Genomic DNA, 17006 nt, shown 5'->3' with positions numbered 1-17006 from the left:
AAAACTATAATTAATTCAATAAAGCGCAGAATAAAGTGTGGAGTGGGACAGATTGGTAGTGCTGATTTTTGACAGGTGGCACCCTTTTTGAGGTTACGTCCGTTTAAGTCACTTAAAAATCAAGTTTTTGCGAAATGGCTGATCCAAAATACGCTGATTTGCCTGGAATTGTGAGTCTCATGCTTTCGTCCACAATTTGTGCTAAAATTTTGGTGATTTCAAGGCCCATGACGAGCCAGATGTTTACGAAACCAATGACCTGCCAGAGTCGGAGCAAGCCGTTGATTTTTTCGAAGAAGAAAACGACTCAATCGAGCGAATTCACGTTTCAGCAAGTGAAGCGTTTAATAAATTCAAGGGCAAGTTTTTGAAAGCCAACAATGTCGATTTTTCCGAACGTATCAGTAAAAAGATACGGACGGGATACGATGCCAGGTCAGGCGATTGGGAGTTGGTTGGAGAGGGCGAAAAGGAGACTCCGTTGCAAAAATACCAGCGATTGCAATGCGAAATGAAGGAATTAATGGAAGAAATTACGAAAATTCAAGCCGAGAAGAAGGGTGATGATGCTAATTGTCTCGTTTCCAGTAGTCAAGTCGAACAAGCGCTTAAAAAACTGACTGACTTGAAACTAGAAGAGTCTTTGGGGGCTGAAGTTGTTTCGAGCATTTCTGACCCACAAGGGACGCAAATCAAGTAAGTCATGCGTTTGGTTACATTTCAATGAAAGTGGGCTGTGTTTTTAAATTGAGTTGGCAACACTGGATTATGACTGGTGGCGGCCATGTTAGTGCCAAAAATTACTAGATTTACATCTATTTTCATTAGAATAGAAATTTTTGGTTTGCTGAGGTAATTTTTGAGTTATTTTTACGAAATAATTGCATCTCTAGGTACGAAACATGCTAAAGTGCTCGAAAATATAATCATGTAATTTTTTAGTCTTAAGCAGAACAAGCTAAAATAATAAAATTTAGATTTAGTTTCGTCATTTGTAAGTGTAGTATTGGCTATTTTTTTTATCTTATTTTAGAAATGCTAAAAAAATATTACCAATTTAAGCATGAGTTAGTGATCTTTTCATTTGTTTTGAATGAAAATTTGCGAAATAACTGCGTTTCTGGCTGAAAAATGGTATAAAAAGGCACAATTTTTTTTTAAATTACGGAATTTTCTCCGTCTGTTTGAGAACAAAGTTACAATATAACTCGGGAATTTCCTTAAAAAACTTAAATACTTGGAAAATGTAAAAAATAAAGCCATTTTCAACCAAACGTGATTTTTGACGAATTTTTGCTTAAAAAACAATGAAACTAGTCAAATTCCCTTCATGTTTATTTATTTTTATATTTTTTTGACGTTCCTGAAAACATCTCGAAAAGTATCTGATTAAAAAACGAACAAAATCGACAGAAACGCCGAAAATAACATAGTAATTTGTTAATCAATTTTTGTACAAAATGAGAAAAAGTTTAGTTTGTGAATTTTTTTTTAATTAAAAAAAAGATTTTATTTAGTATACAATTGCCCAAAAAAATAATAATTTTTTAAATGTATATAAAGGCTGAATAAAAATAACAACTAAATTGCGGCTTAAGGATGCGATTAAAAGCAGCATTTTTTCCATATTTTTTGAAATAATTGCGTTTTTGTCTGAAAAACGAGCTAAAACGATAGAATAACAAGGCAGAACTGTAAATTGTGGAAAAATAAAAATACATCATTTTTAACCTAACAAAATAGAGAATTTTGTTAAAAAATTTAAAATAACTAGATTTTCGATTAAATGTGATTTTTTTGCTTATTTTTGACATCATACTAAATCGCGTGGTAATTTAGTTTTTTTTATTTAGCTAAAACTTTTAATAAAATTTAGTTTTTGTCTAAAAAGCGAGCTAAAAAGATTGAATACCTGTATAAGGTAAAATTTTACACTGTTGACTTAAATTGGTGATAGGTGTTGGTTTCTTGTAGCAAAATTTTGCGTAAAACTCAGAGACTTTAATTCAAAAACGTGTTGAAGTGCTTGAACCTTCGGTCAAAAACTTTTGTAAAATAAGCAAAATAATATTAATTTGAATTGGCAAAATAAAGGAGTGTCAAAGACTAAATAATAAAAATAACTTTTGTAATTCTTCAGCCTCTTTTAGCAAAATTGTTTTTCTATAACACAACCATGCTTGAACACAACACAGTCTGGTATTTTCGATCTAATTTGCTGATAATTTGTCAATTCTAGCAAAAATTTTCGAATAAGGATTTATTTTTACCTCAAAAATAAAATAAACACTTACTTTTGGCCTAATTTGGTGCTATTTCGTGTCAAAGATGTGAAGAATGTTCGAAAAATTAAAAAATAAGGTCATTTTTGAATTGTTTTTGCAGAACCTTGCAAAAGATTATTAGTTCAGAAACGTGTTTAACGGCTTGGAAAGGGTAAATTTACACAATCTTTGAATAAATTTTATCGTTTTGTCACTTATTTTTAACGAAATTTCCGTCAAAAACGAGTTAAAAGTAACAAATTTTGTGATTTTTATGTGATTTGATCCAATCATTTTTCAGTCTTAGTAAAATTTTTTCAAAAGAAAGTTTCTATCTCAAACAAATGCCCATCAATTTTTGTCTTAATTCCGTGGCTTGCTTTGCGAAATATACAGTGTGTTCCGTCAAAATCCTACATTCGAAGTATTGGGAGTTCTAAAGTCATCTGAAAATTTGTTTACAACCATAATCTTTTAGGTCCTGCTCAATAAAAATATTTTCAAGATGGCAACACTTCCAGTTATACTGGAAGTCGCTTTCATTTTCTTTATTTTAAATGGAAAGCTATACATTTTAATGCGTTTTTGGATTACTAGAGTTATTTTAAGGTAGTTTTCATAAGCTTTCCCTATACCTAAATTTAACCGTTTACGAAATATTTAGGATTTTTTATGTTTTTTTTATTTGCACCTTGCAGTTTAAAAATCGAAAACTCTGCCATTTTTTAAAATTGGGAAATATTTTTTAGCTCATTTAAAAGAAAGAGGAAGCCTAGATCTTTCCTTTGGTGTTTTCAAATTTCTAAAAAATAATAAACCCCCAAATGTTTCAAATTAAGTTTTCAGAACTTCAAACACCCATAACTCGATTTTTTCAAATGAAATGCCACAAGTTTTATTTCATTAAATGGTAGAGAATTTAATTCTGCATTTATCTATTAATATTCTCTATACTTATGTTTAATAGTTTTTAAGTTACAATAACTTTTTGTTGGAATTGGGAAATTCATTAGCCATACTGTGTAATGGAAACGACAGAAAAACTTAGAAATTAAGTTTTTCAAACCAACATTCAATGAATTTATTTTGTTTGCAGAGGAATGATAGCACAATTTTGAACTGAATTTGTTGTTGGTTTAATCAGAAATGTTTCTTAGGCGAACTATGCAAAAATAGCTATGGTTAGTATGGAATTTCCTAACAATGTCAAAAAACCAAAATAACTTGAAAATTATCAAGGATAGGTTTAAGGAATGCTAATACAGATAGATGCAGAAAACAATTCTTCTCTATCTAGTAAAATAAAAATTAGGACATCTTATTTGAAAAAAATAATTTATGGGTACTTGAAGTTGTCCAAACTTAACCTTAAAATTTTTGGTTTTATTAACTTTTTTCCAATTTTGAACACACTAGAGAACATATATGGGCTTTCTCTTTTAATTCTCCAAATATGATTTCGAAGTTTTTAAAATTAAAAAAGTTACCGATTTTTCAAGTGATAGGTGCAAATCCAAAAATTTAAAAAAAATCCAAAATATCTCAAAAACGGTTAAACTTAGGTATAGTGAAAGCTGATAACAACATAGTTTTCTATTAAAGATAAGAAAGTTGATAGCGACTTCCGCTAAAACCGGAAGTGTCGCCATGTTAAAAATATTCTCATTTAACAGAACTTAACGGATTATGGCTGAGTACCAACTTTCAGATACATATCTATTAGAAATATCTATTACTATATCTATTACTTCTGATGTGGGGTTTAGACGGAACAGCCTGTATGTAACTTTATTTCTAGTGAAGAACGTGCAGAATATTCGAAAAATTTAAAAAAATAACGTAATCTTGTACCTAATTTATTATTTGCACATTACATTGCCACTGATATCACTACATGACGATTGCAATAACAGAAGCTTTTATGTACGGGTAATTATATGTGTTTTTTAAGAAAATAATTTCAAAATGTGTTAATTCTTTCATTTGTCAAGATACTATATTTTTGAACAAATTTTCTGGTGAAATTTCGTCTGAATTTTGACTCTTAATATTGCCAACTTACTTTCAAAATAATAGTTTTTTTTTTCAGAAAATTGTTGTCACAACTGGAGCAGTTCAAAGCCAGTGCTCGTGAAAAAACCGAATCTCAAGCCGAAAGTGACGGTTCCGGTATTGTTTACCAGTTAAACTATCGACCGGAACAAGCGCGTCTAGCTCAAACGACTCGAGTGGCTGAACTTGAGGGACGTTTGCATCGTTTGGAGTCAATTATGGGATCTTCTAACGATAAATTGACTCGATTGGCATCCGCAACTAATAAAGGAACTTTATTGGAGACAGCACAGCATTTAAGCGCCACAGCTAGTTTACTTGATTCGGCACAATTGGATCATATTGAGGGACGCTTGTCTTGTTTGCAGCAAAAATTGGATGCTATAGCTGAGAAAAAGAAGGAAATTGCACAAGATGAAGAAAAAGATAAAATGGTGAGTACATGTTTATTTTTGTGTTTGAACTGGAGTTACTTGCGCTCTCAGTGAATATTTTTTTTTTTTGGGACAAATATCAAAAAATAACAAAGTCATAATTTGGCAAGCATCATTTTCCACTTGAACAATTTGTTTGCGAATAGAAAAAATAAAAATACTTTTTTAATACCGGGTGTTTTAGATTGGTATTGGCATTAAAGCGTTTTCTCTTTCAGCTTTTGCTTCAGTCTATTATTTTTATAATTGTTCACAACATTTTGTATTTTTTATCAAATTTTTTAACAATCCTTATCACTTACATACTTCTTTCTTGTTTTACTCTTGTGTTTTGTCATAATTTGTTCATTCTTGTTATTTAGTACCTGTTTTGTCCTCATCTTAATTTTTTCTTCAGTTTTTTTATTTCGCATAGCTTTTTAAGTTATTTCTGTATTTTTTTCGTTTTTTTTTCATTTCAGCATAAAATCGAGGAAGAAGTTAATTTTGAATTAAATTTTCGAAAAATTTCAGGTGTGGAAAAATTAGAAATAAAATTAAAAACTAAAAGAATGATCTTTTGGATTTTAATTTCATTTCACCTAAAGACTGTTTTCAGTAGATGCAGTAAGTAGTCCGATTTTAAACTTTTTACAACCTTTTCGAAATATTCAATAAAAAATTACACTTACCTGAATTTAGACTAAAAAAACCTAGAAAATTTGTTAGAATAAGACAAATACATTGAAAGATACATTTGTAATTTAGAAATAATTTAGATAATTTAGAAACATGAAATGTCTTTATTTCAAGTTTAAATATTTTATTTTAAAGTTTAAAATACTACCGAATGTTTCGAATTTGCAACAGTTACTTTAAAAACATTATTATATCACTGAAAAATATTTGCTTTGAGCAAAAATTATGTAAAACACTTGATGCACAAAGTGCTCAAGTATTTTCCAAACAAAAATAACTATTTCTGTAGCAAAAAAAAATGTATAAAAATAAGTTTATTCATTGTGTAGCTCACTTTTCGAAGTAATAAAATTTTAAATTTACCATTAATTTGAGTTTTGCTGTGCAAATGGCAACTAAAATTTAATCGACAACTAAGAATTAATACAAGTTGAATAGGTTGCCATTTCCTTGGAAAAGGTGAAATTAATCGCATATTAGAATTTGATTACAATTAAATGTCAGCTACACAACGGTTTAGTGACAATTTTTTTACATAGCAACAAAACAACATTATTTCAAAATGTCATTAGAAATATCACTTATAAAAATTTATTTTTTCAGAGACTCAATATTAATTACTTAATTCTCATTATAAGGAATTGTAGAATTTTTTTTTAAAAAAATTACATGCTTTTAAGAGCAAACGCTGGTTTACAGTGAAAATATACTTTTAATAGAATGATCCTGTACAACATATTAATACAAAATATTTTTTGTAATTCTGCTAAAAATGCTTATTTACTTTCTGGCACTGGATTTTTCGTAAATAATCATTTACTGACAAAATATTGCGAAAAAATAGGCTATAAATGTGCTTTTCCAACTCCATTTCAATATCTATAGTATTTTTTTTATCTCTTAATGCAAAGCTGAATTACGAAAAAAATGACCTTATTTAAAATATCATTTTTTTTTGTAACATTATTGAGCGAATTAGATGTACTTCTCTATAGTTTTTTATCTGTTTATTTACTCTTTTTTTATGTATCGAACTTATTTCTACTCTCTAATGCTTCTTCTCCAGATTTTGGCTATTTATAGAATTTCCTTTATAAGCTTTTTTCTCCTCCGTACATCCTCTTTTACGCTTTGTGTTCTTATTTTTTATCCATTGGAATTTCATCAAATAATTTTCTAGTTTTTTTTCTTCATTTTTATTATTTATTTAATTTCTGTCGTACTTCGCCTCTTTTTCTTTTTTGGCCTTATTTAATTGATCCATCTTTTAATGACATTTTTTTATTCCGTATTCTTTTCATTCGACGATTTTTTTACTTTATTTTCTTTTTTTTATTGTCGTTGAGATATTTGAAGTGTTTTCTAGTTGTCCTTTTTCATTTCATCATTTTATTTCTGACCTTCGATTTTCATATTTTGCTTTTTCTTTTTTGGCTTTATTTAATTGATCCATCTTTCAGTTACATTTTTTTTATTTCGTGTTCTTTTCATTTAACGATTTTTTTTGTTTCCCCTCTTTATTTTCTTTTTTTATTGTCGTTGACATATTTGAAGTGTTTCTGGTAATGTCGACTTAACGTCTTTCTGTTTCATTTTTCCTTTTTTTTTGCATAACTTATGGTCCCTGAACACTCTTTGTTTTTTTTTCTTCACTATTTGAGTTCTTCAATTTTCATACTTCCATTCTTTTTCTTTTTCGACTTTATTTATGTTATCCATCTTTCAGTATACATTTTTCCTGTTCTATTTAATTTAACGTTTTTTTTATTCAAATTTCTACATAACGAAACTCAAAACTTAACGAAAACACTAAAATTTGTTAGAATAAGACAAATACATTGAAAGATACATTGGTAATTTAGAAATGTTTTTATTTTTAGTTTAAATACTTTACTTTAAAGTTTAAAATACTATCGAATGTTTAGAATTTGCAACAGTTACTTAAAAAACATTATTATATCACTGAAAAATATTTGCTTTGTGCAAAAATTACGTAAAACACTTGATGCACAAAGTGCTCAAGTATTTTCCAAACACGTGACGTAAATAACTCTTTCGCTAGCCAAAATATATAAAAACTAAGTTTATCCATTGTGTAGTTCATTTTTCGACGTAATAAAATTTTAAATTCACGATTAATTTGAGTTTTGCAAATGACAACTAAAATTTAATTGACAACTAAGAATTAATGCAAGTTTGAATAGGTTGCCATTTCCTTGGAAAAGGTGAAAGTAATCGCATATTAGAATTTGATTACAATTAAATGTCAGCTACACAAAGCTTTAGCGTCAGTTTTTTTACATAGCAACAAAACAACATTATTTCAAAATGTCATTAGTTAAAAAATATATTTTTTCAGAGACTCAATATTAATTACTTAACTCTCATTATAAGGAATTGTAGAAAAAAAAAATTACATGCTTCTAAGAAAAGCATAAAGTATTATTTAAGAACAAACGCTGGTTTACAGTGAAAATATACTTTTAATAGAATCATCCTGTACAACATATTGATACAAAATATTTTTTGTAATTCTGCTTAAAATGCTTATTTACTTTATGGCACTGGATTTTTCGTAAATAATCATTTACTGGTAAAATATTGCGAAAAAATTAGCTATAAATGTGCTTTTCCAACTCCTTTTCAATATCTATAGTATTTTTTTTATCTCTTAATGCAAAGCTGAATTACGAAAAAAATGCCCTTATTTAAAATATCAATTTTTTGTAACATAATTGGGCGAATTAGATGTACTTTTCTATAGTTTTTTCTCTGTTTATTTACTCTTTTTTATGTATCAAGCTTATTTCTACTTTGGAATTTCATCAAATAATTTTCTAGTTTTTCTTCTTCATTTTTATTATTTATTTTATTTCTGTCGTATTTCGCTTCTTTTTCTTTTTTGGCCTTATTTAATTGTTTCATCTTTTGATTAAATTTTTTATTCCGTATTTTTTTCATTTGACGATTTTTTTACATTATTTTCTTTTTTATTGTCGTTGAGATATTTCAAGTGTTTTCTAGTTGTCCTTTTTCATTTCATTATTTTATTTCTGTCCTTCAATTTGCATCTTTCGCTTTTTCTTTTTTGGCTTTATTTATTAAATCCTTCTTTTGGTTACATTTTTTTTAATTTCGTGTTCTTTTCATTTAACGATTTTTTTTAATTTTCCCTCTTCATTTTCTTTTTTTATTGTGGTTGACATATTTGAAGTGTTTCTAATAATGTCGACTTAACGTCTTCCTGTTTCATTTTTTTTCTTTTTGCATAGCTTATGGTCCCTGAACACTCTGTTTTTTTTTTCTTCACTTCTTGAGTTCTTCAATTTTCGTACTTCCATTCTTTTTCTTTTTCGACTTTATTTCTGTTATCCATCTTTCAGTATACATTTTTCGTGTTCTTTTTAATTTAACGTTTTTTTTATTCGAATTTCTACATAACGAAACACAAAACTTAACGAAAACACTAAAACTTTGACAACCATCGATACATACTCATAAAAATTATTTTGATTTTCTATGTTTCAATTAAAAAAATTCCAACGTAAAACTAAAATTTTAGCTTATTTTCATTTTAACCTACAATAAAATAAATAATACATACACAATAATAAAATATTTATTAAAATCAACGTAATGTACAGTTATTATTATCAAAAAATGCCACTATTTTTCATCCTCGAAGAGATATTTTTCCAATAACCCTAAAACATCTTTCTTGAATTTTAATTTTTTTCTCGGTGGTAAACTCTGACAATCGTGTACTACCGACATCATAAAATAATGATCGGACTTATTTTGTACCACTTGATTCGTTTCATTTTGTTTCTGTGTTGTTGTTGATAGTAAAACTTCTTCGTCCAAGAACGATTCGTGATAACTCACGTCGGATAAATTCGATTGTGTTTCGGTTTTTATGTTTATACTTTCGTGGGTTTCACTGCTTTGCGTGTCGTCGTTTAAGTTGAATTGGTTGCTAGTGCTGGCTTTACTCTTCATTGCGAAAACTGAAGACGTCATTCTGAAAATAAAATTATCATTTTTTTTCATTATTTATTTAAACAGTTTGTTTAATTAACTTGCCTGCGTTTGCGGATGTGAGGTGCTAGCCAGATCATATTATCGAATAATTTGTATTTGTTTCTGATGCTTCCTGCTAAAGCGGGATAATCGGTGTATTCTCTGTAGACTCGGACGAATCTATCCCTTAAGTTCTCCCATCGCTTTTTCACCGAATTTACTGTAAAATAAAACAAAAAACTGTCGTGTGAGAAGTTGGTATTATTTTTCGTTTTTAAAAACGTTTTTTTAGCTAAAAACTAAGTTAAGCTAAAAACAAAGTTTTTTCGTAGCATTTATCTAAAACGACAAACAATGTGGAAAGGGAAATAAATGGTAACAATTTTTTGCAATTATTTCGGTCAAAAATAACGTTTTTCCTGTTTGAAATATAAAATGGTGTGATTTTTGCATTTTTCGCTTAATTAATCACAATTTTTAGCAAGAAATTGTTGTTTTTCTAGATTTCCTTAAAACTAGTCCAAAAAAATCATCGAATTTGGTTGAAGTATTTTTTGCATTTTAGAGAAATTCCATAAAAAACCTTTTTCCTTTGAAAGCATTTTGGTAGAGTTCATGTCAAAGATGCATCTATTTTGCGAAAAATCCAAAAATTATGTTGCAAGACATATTTTCCAAAAGTATACTGAAAAATGACAAGACTAGTGTGAAAGTTGTGTGATTTATTCTTGTTACAGCGTTTTCATTAAAACCGAGATGAAAAATCATTGATTTCGGGCGAAATATTTTTATTTATATTTTAAATTTTTTATACAAAATTTTTATATTTTATATTTATATTTTTTAAAAAGATACAAGTTTTTGTATTTAAATCAAAAATTCAAAAAACGTATCACATTTGGTCGAAATTCTGTTATTTTTATTAATTATTATTTCATCAGATTTTATTAGATAAAAAATAGAAAAAATAACAATGCAAAAAATAACTGTAAAATCAACAATTTGTATTATTACTTTATTGCATTTTTAAAGCACTTTCGCGCGTTCTAAGCCCGAAACGCTGTTATTTCTCGAAATGTTTTCGAAAAATCATTAAATTAGGTCACCTAACGGAAATATTCAAGGGAATTCCTGCAAACATACTCCAAGAAATTGTTAAATCATAGACTAGATCGAGTGGAATCTCACTAAAAAAGATCAAAAAATGATTAAATTAAATGGGACATTTTTCAGACCTAGAACACAATTATTTAGTTACAAATTAACCGAAAACTCAATAGATTAGAAAATTATATCATTTTTACCCTTTTCGAGCGTTTAAGTCCGTTTTAAGTTGCAAGATTTTGCTAAAATAAATCAAATCCTAACATTGTTTTCCGTTTTAAAAGTTTTTCAGTCATAGACGCAATTATTTAGGGATATTTTTCAAACATATACGGAAAAATCACGAAATCAGCTTAAAAAAAATCTCTTTTCTAGCGTTTGATCAAACTTTTAGGCTTTGGGAGATTTCGCTAAAACCGATCCGAAAAATTATTAAATGAAGTCGAAGTATTTTTTGAGCTAAAGACTGGAAGTAGATCCCAAATGGCACTATTTTTACATTTTTCGAGAAATTTCAGTAACTATTGAATTAACCGCGAAAACCTCCCACATTAAGTAAAAATTCTCTAATTTTTGCCTTGTTCAGACAATGAACAGTTTTTTGAGCTAAAACCAAAATATTGTTTTTTTCAATATTTTGCTACAATTGATCTTAAAATCAGTAGATTAGTTTCTAAATTTTTTAACCGTTTTGCACGTTTTAAGCCCAAAACGCAATTATTTCACGAAATATTTTCGAAAAATAATTAAATTAGTTCAGAAATGATATTATTTTCACCTTTGTCGAGTGTTTAAATTCGTCTTTGAACTAACAATTCAGTTCTTTTGCCAGATTTTGTCGAAACAGTCAGAAAATCAACAAATTGCATTAGTTCTGCATTTTCGAATTTTAGCACCTTTTTATGCCAGAAACGGAATTCTTTAACGGAATTTCTGCAAAGATACTTCAATAATTTATTAAATGATAGAGAATATTATATTACTTTTGAGATAAAAATTCAATTTTTTGTGGAATCTCACAAAAAAGTAACTAAATTAGATGGGAACTGATATAATTTTTAATACTTTTTTTGGGGCAAAAACATAATTATCTTGGGAATTTTAATCACAAATTAACTGAAAACTCAATCGAATTTTTCGACGTAAATAGATTATTTTTGCACTTTTCGAGCGTTTATATGCATATTTTTCAAATTGCTTAAATAACAAACCTAAAATTTTTTTCATTTCAAAAACGTGTTTAAAAACGGAACCGAAAAATTACAAAATTAGTTCAAAAATGGTGTGATTTTTTTAGTTTAATCACACTTCTAAGTTAAAATTTAATTAAAAATTTAGTCCTGTTTTAAACCAGAAATTTTGGAATTTATCGAACGATCAACCTCGTTTTTGAAGTAAAAATTCAGTTAATTTGTCCGATTTTGTTGAAACATTCCTTAAAATCGCAATTATTTCGGGAAATATTAAATTAAAATTAGCCGAAAACTCTAAACAAAAAATAATTTTGCCGAGGTTAAATACATTTTTGAACTCAGAATTCTAATGTTTAAGGTATTTTTTTCAGAACACAGTCCTGGAAGAACCTGAAAAAAATACCGATGTTTTCAAGCGTTTTTCACTAGATTTTTTGTCAGGAAAGCAATCATTTCGTCAAAACTTCTTGGCTCAACAAATTAAATTTTAGTAAACTGTAATAGTAAAGACTTAAAATAATTTCATGAACTTTCCATGTCTAAAAAATGACCAAATTTGTTCAAAGTTGGTGTTATTGTCCCTTTTAAACATTTTACTAAGAAATCGAAAATCTCCAAATTAACCCCAAAGTTGAGTTTTCCGAGCGTATTAGTTAATTTGTCACTCAAAAACACAAAAAAATCTGAAAAATCAGTTAAATTAGTCGAAATTTTCGAGTGCATATTATTTTTAACGGTAATTATTTCACGAAATTTCTGCAATTAAGCGAAAAATCTCAAAAATTGTGTTCTTTAATTAATTAAAAATTCAGTTCTTTTGCGAAATTCGTTCCACAGTGTTACGACAGAATTGCAATTATTTTTCAATAAAATAGTGCAAATTTTTAAAACAAGTCGAGGGTGGTATTATTTTTACATGTTTAGAACACTTTTCTTTCGCTAGAACAGGCCGAAGAAACACCATACTATGTCCAAGATTGTATTATGTTTGCAATAATTTTCCTGTTTCCTGTAATAAAAATAGTCCAAAAAAAGAGTAAGTAAGTACATTGGTCCAAAATATTATTTTATTATTTCAACTTATTAACTCATTTTTTTATTTTCTTTTGTCAAAAATTTGCCGAAAAATAGCATCGAAAATGTCCCTTTTTATCTGTTTCGTAAGTTAGCTCGTCTTTGAACCAATAATTTGTTCAGTAATTTTACTAGAAACGAGCCTCAAAACCAATTTATTTTTAAAAAATGTTACCTCTTGTTGTTTTAGCATTTTTTCAGAAACGCAATTATTTCACCAAGCTTCTTCAAAAATAATGCAAATAAACAGATAGATTAAATTTAAATTGAACATAAGTTCTAGTAGTTCTACAAAAATTTGCAGAAACAGACCATAAAGTCATTCATTTAGTTCGAAAATGGCGTTTTTCGAGCCTTTTATTACATTTTTTCAGATAAATAATAAGGTATTATTTTTGCCAAGCTTTAGGTTTGTTTTTGAATTAAAAATTACGCGAAATTCCTTCAAAAGTAATACAATTAATCCATAAATTAAATCGACAATTGTATTATTGTTTAAGCACTTTTTGATCTAAGACACAGTCCTTTTGGAGATCTTGCAAAAAAATCGTAAAACGTATAATTTTTTTTATCCACAATCACATTATAATTGGCGTTTTATCCACACTTATGAAGCATATAAAGTGACCTGTTATCCACTAGTGGAATAAAATAACTTTATTCCCCTAGTGCCATAGCAACTAGTAATTATGACTACCAGACAAAGCCTGCCAAGTTTCATTTTATTTCAATTTTCATTTTTTCATCTTTTTAATTTAACTTCGATTAATTCCATTTTATTAATGTGGTGATTGTGGATAAAAAGTTGTATTGCATTCGAGTTTTAGTCGCATTTTATCCACTTAAGATTATTAAACACTCGAAATAGAAATAAATTTTTTCTACTTTGTGAAAGTAGTTTCACAAAGCGAACTTTTGTGCAACTCTTTTTAGTAAATTTTTAAAAGTTGTATTGGCAGTGCTAGGCTGAGTGTCATCAGTCATCACTGTAATCTAGTGTGTAATATGTCAACAGCGTCAAGTCGTTTATTGATAAAGTCCGAATAATTAACAAAATTAAGAAAAAAACAGTTTAAACAGATTTTAATAAGTTAAACTAAATAAAAACAAACAACAAAAATAGAAAGTAGAAAAAATTGTATATTACACTCGTTTTATAAGACTCAATTCAATAGAACATCTTATTATAAGATACTATTATAAAATAACAAGTGTTCAATAATTGTTCTGGTCAGATCACCTATGTGTGGCAATTGTCACAAAAAACGTATGTCTCGGTTAACATTACAAAACAATGACAGCTGTCAGTGCTGTCAGTGTCAGGCCAAAAATTCACACGTTCAACTGAGTTTGCAGAGTAAATTCTTGAACGTCAGCATACAATTATCATGATTTTTAATGTGATTTTTAACAAAAACTCCTAAATGCAAAAATAAGACAACATTTAAACAGTTGACAGCAAACCATATGAACTTATCATGCAACCTACGTTTATGCTAGAAAGAGAAAACCACAGCAAACCACGACCAGAACAATTATTGAATACTTGTTATAATACAATGTGTTTTTAAATGATTCTCATCTAATCGTCTGTGAATTTCTCATGTAAAATCAGATATGCCACTTTATAGAATTATTCTCCATTTATTAAGTCCCCAGTTCAGAAATAATTTAGTTGTATTTTAACGAAGTTTTTGAAATTAATTAATTGACAATTTGTAAATTTTACAACTGACAGTTTTGACATTTATTGACAGCGAATTCAATTGAGCAGAGCGGCACAATTTTCTTACATATAAACCAATTTCAAAGTTAACTAGATGAGAATCATTTAAAAACATATTGTAAATATTATTTTATTCTAAAGAAATAGGAATAAACCGAAAATTTGGTTGAAAAAAGTTAAGCGTATTGGTAGTATTTTATACTCCTGGACGTTTTGAAATATACTTTTTTGTAGGTGATATTTTTTACTGGAAGATATGAAGGTACAAAACCAACAACAAACGATAAAGTAAAATGCTTCGTAAAAACATATTTGATATTATGTTTCATGCTTCTGTTATTTATGCTATTTCCCGAAAGTCTTTATCATTCTAACATTTAAAACGGTTTAAACATTTACTATTTTTATTACTGGAAACTTGAAAATAAGGTCAAAATTGTAAATTTAAACAATTATACCGTCCATATTCATTGCTTTCGCAATGGCGTCCCACGATTCCCGTTTGCGTTTGGTGTCTTTGTAAAATTCGTCGCGTTTGTTGTACAAATTGGGATGTTTTTCCATCAGAGACACTAAATACTCGTCCACATCCATCTCAATGTTAATTTCTTCGTACTAATTCCCCTCGAAACACTTTAACTAAACCAAAACGTGATGAAATAACGTTGAGAACGCCGCGTCAGTCGACAACTGTAAAGTTGAACTTGGATGACCTTCGCGTTTCCGTTCCCGTTATAGGAGGGAGAGGGGAACGATAAGCGGACCGTATACGTTACGCGATCGATATTTATACACAACCGGAACTGGAAGGACGCGCTTCAGCAAAATCGTTCAGTTTTATTATTCCATTATGAATGATTGCGTTTTTGCGTCACATACGCAGGTCCACATGATTTTTGGTGTTTACAATATTGTTGTCATTTTTACGGAGGACTATTAACAACTCGAAGCAAATCATTTAAAACTAATTTAAATCCAACTAATTAGTTACTAATTATTACTTGTAAAAAATGCGAAATGTTGAGCTTCGCACTACTGATGACTAAAATTTTCATAAAAAAACGTGAGAAAAAAAATGTTTAAAATTCATCCCGTATTTTTCAATACGCTGTAAATACGGTTAAAAACACAAGAAAAATGTTAGGAAGAAATTTGTAGATTTAAATTTCTTTTAAAAAAGAACACGAGACGGTTTAACCCACAAAAACGTTCAAAGACGCTCAAGTGACGGATTCGTTTCATTTTACCGCTGGTCAAGTATTGGAAAGTTAATTTATACCTAAACTGTAGAAGACATAAATACAGGCTGACCCAGGGGTGCGTTAATCGGTCTATAACTATTTTACTATTGAAAATATTGCGATGCCGTTTTTATTATCCGATAGATCAACTTAAAGTCCATAAACTAAAAATATTTATATTTTACACAGGATGTTGTTATACAGGGTGATCAACCACAGTTATTTATGTTATATATGTTTTTTTTAATGGAACACCCTATATATTTTTGCATAATTAGATTCTACGTAAAAAAATAATGCTACTTTGTATAAACTATTACAGGCCTATCTTTTTTTGTTTCGGAATTATTCAACTTTTTGTGCTAAAAACAACCCACATTTAAAAAATCACTGTGAAACCGCCAATGAGTATTTTCCGACAAATTTTCGACAGAACAGCTTAGTTTTAGCATATAGTCAACTTTTCGTTATAACGCACAGATAATGTACAGGGTGTGCCAAAACGCAAAAAGTTGAATAACTCATTTGTTTCAAATGGAACCTGTATTTGCTTACACCTATCAATAGAAATTTTGATAAGCTTTCTAATGATGTGCGGTTTATAAACCAAATTTAAAAGATTTCTCGAGATTTTCAAAAAAAATGTATTTTATTACAAAAAAAATCAATCAAATTTTTATTTTATAAGAACTACTTTTCTTGGTACAATTGAGAATTAAAATAACACAATGTTAATAACAATATTAATATTCATCATGATTCCTATAGAAGAACAATTAACAATAACAAAAAAGAACATTATTATTAAAAATACTAAATAATAATAAGTAATAAAAATATTAATATTAAAAAATTTAAAGTAGATGTTCAAATAAACCACCGTTTTCTTCGATACAAAACGACAATCGCCTTTCAAAAGACAATTTGATTCTTGCTAGCGTGTCTTGGCGGATGGACTGAAATGCTTCAGAAATTCTATTCCTCATATCTTCAGCCGTCGTTGGTTTAACGCTATAAACTTTGTCCTTTACATTTCCCCATAAAAAAAGTCCATTGGTGTTAAATCGGGCGAGCGAGGTGGCCAAGCAATAGGCCCTCCTCTTCCTATCCATCTATTTGGAAAAGCTTCATTCAAATACTGCCGAACAATTCTATGATAATGCACCGGAGCACCGTCTTGTTGCAGCCATAACTCCTTCTTGTATTCAGATCTACATTTT

At 28.6% G+C, this 17006-nt stretch overlaps 2 protein-coding genes across 2 annotated transcripts in view; one reads left to right on the top strand and one right to left on the bottom strand.

Annotated features, from left to right (window-relative positions):
• Positions 1-10: 10 nt before the first annotated feature.
• The window catches only part of DCTN2-p50 (Dynactin 2, p50 subunit), a 21581-nt gene continuing 4585 nt past the window's right edge, over positions 11-17006 (top strand). Inside the window, exons 1-3 of the mRNA XM_064354731.1 lie at positions 11-170; positions 224-696; positions 4354-4750. Coding sequence (XP_064210801.1) covers positions 135-170; positions 224-696; positions 4354-4750 — 906 coding nt within the window. The 5' untranslated portion in view covers positions 11-134. The remainder of the gene's footprint in view (positions 171-223; positions 697-4353; positions 4751-17006) is intronic.
• LOC103314616 (transcription factor Adf-1) lies at positions 9032-15480 on the bottom strand. Its single transcript, XM_008201063.3, has 3 exons — positions 15004-15480; positions 9512-9668; positions 9032-9449 (listed from the first exon to the last, which is right to left on the bottom strand). Exons 1-3 carry the CDS (start codon positions 15137-15139, stop codon positions 9095-9097), a joined length of 648 nt encoding a protein of 215 aa, XP_008199285.2. The 5' UTR covers positions 15140-15480; the 3' UTR covers positions 9032-9094.

The sequence above is a fragment of the Tribolium castaneum genome, chromosome 2, assembly GCF_031307605.1.
Source record: "Tribolium castaneum strain GA2 chromosome 2, icTriCast1.1, whole genome shotgun sequence".
Taxonomy (NCBI): domain Eukaryota; kingdom Metazoa; phylum Arthropoda; class Insecta; order Coleoptera; family Tenebrionidae; genus Tribolium; species Tribolium castaneum.
This window is presented reverse-complemented; position numbering and strand designations above follow the sequence as displayed.

Excerpts from the sequence above, each read along its gene's own strand:
- LOC103314616 (XM_008201063.3), bottom strand. The coding sequence starts at position 15,139 with ATGGATGTGGACGAGTATTTAGTGTCTCTGATGGAAAAACATCCCAAT. Across the intron at positions 9,669-15,003 it reads GAAAGCAATGAATATGGACG|TAAATTCGGTGAAAAAGCGA; the intron begins GTATAATTGTTT and ends TTTATTTTACAG. Across the intron at positions 9,450-9,511 it reads CCTCACATCCGCAAACGCAG|AATGACGTCTTCAGTTTTCG; the intron begins GCAAGTTAATTA and ends TTTTATTTTCAG.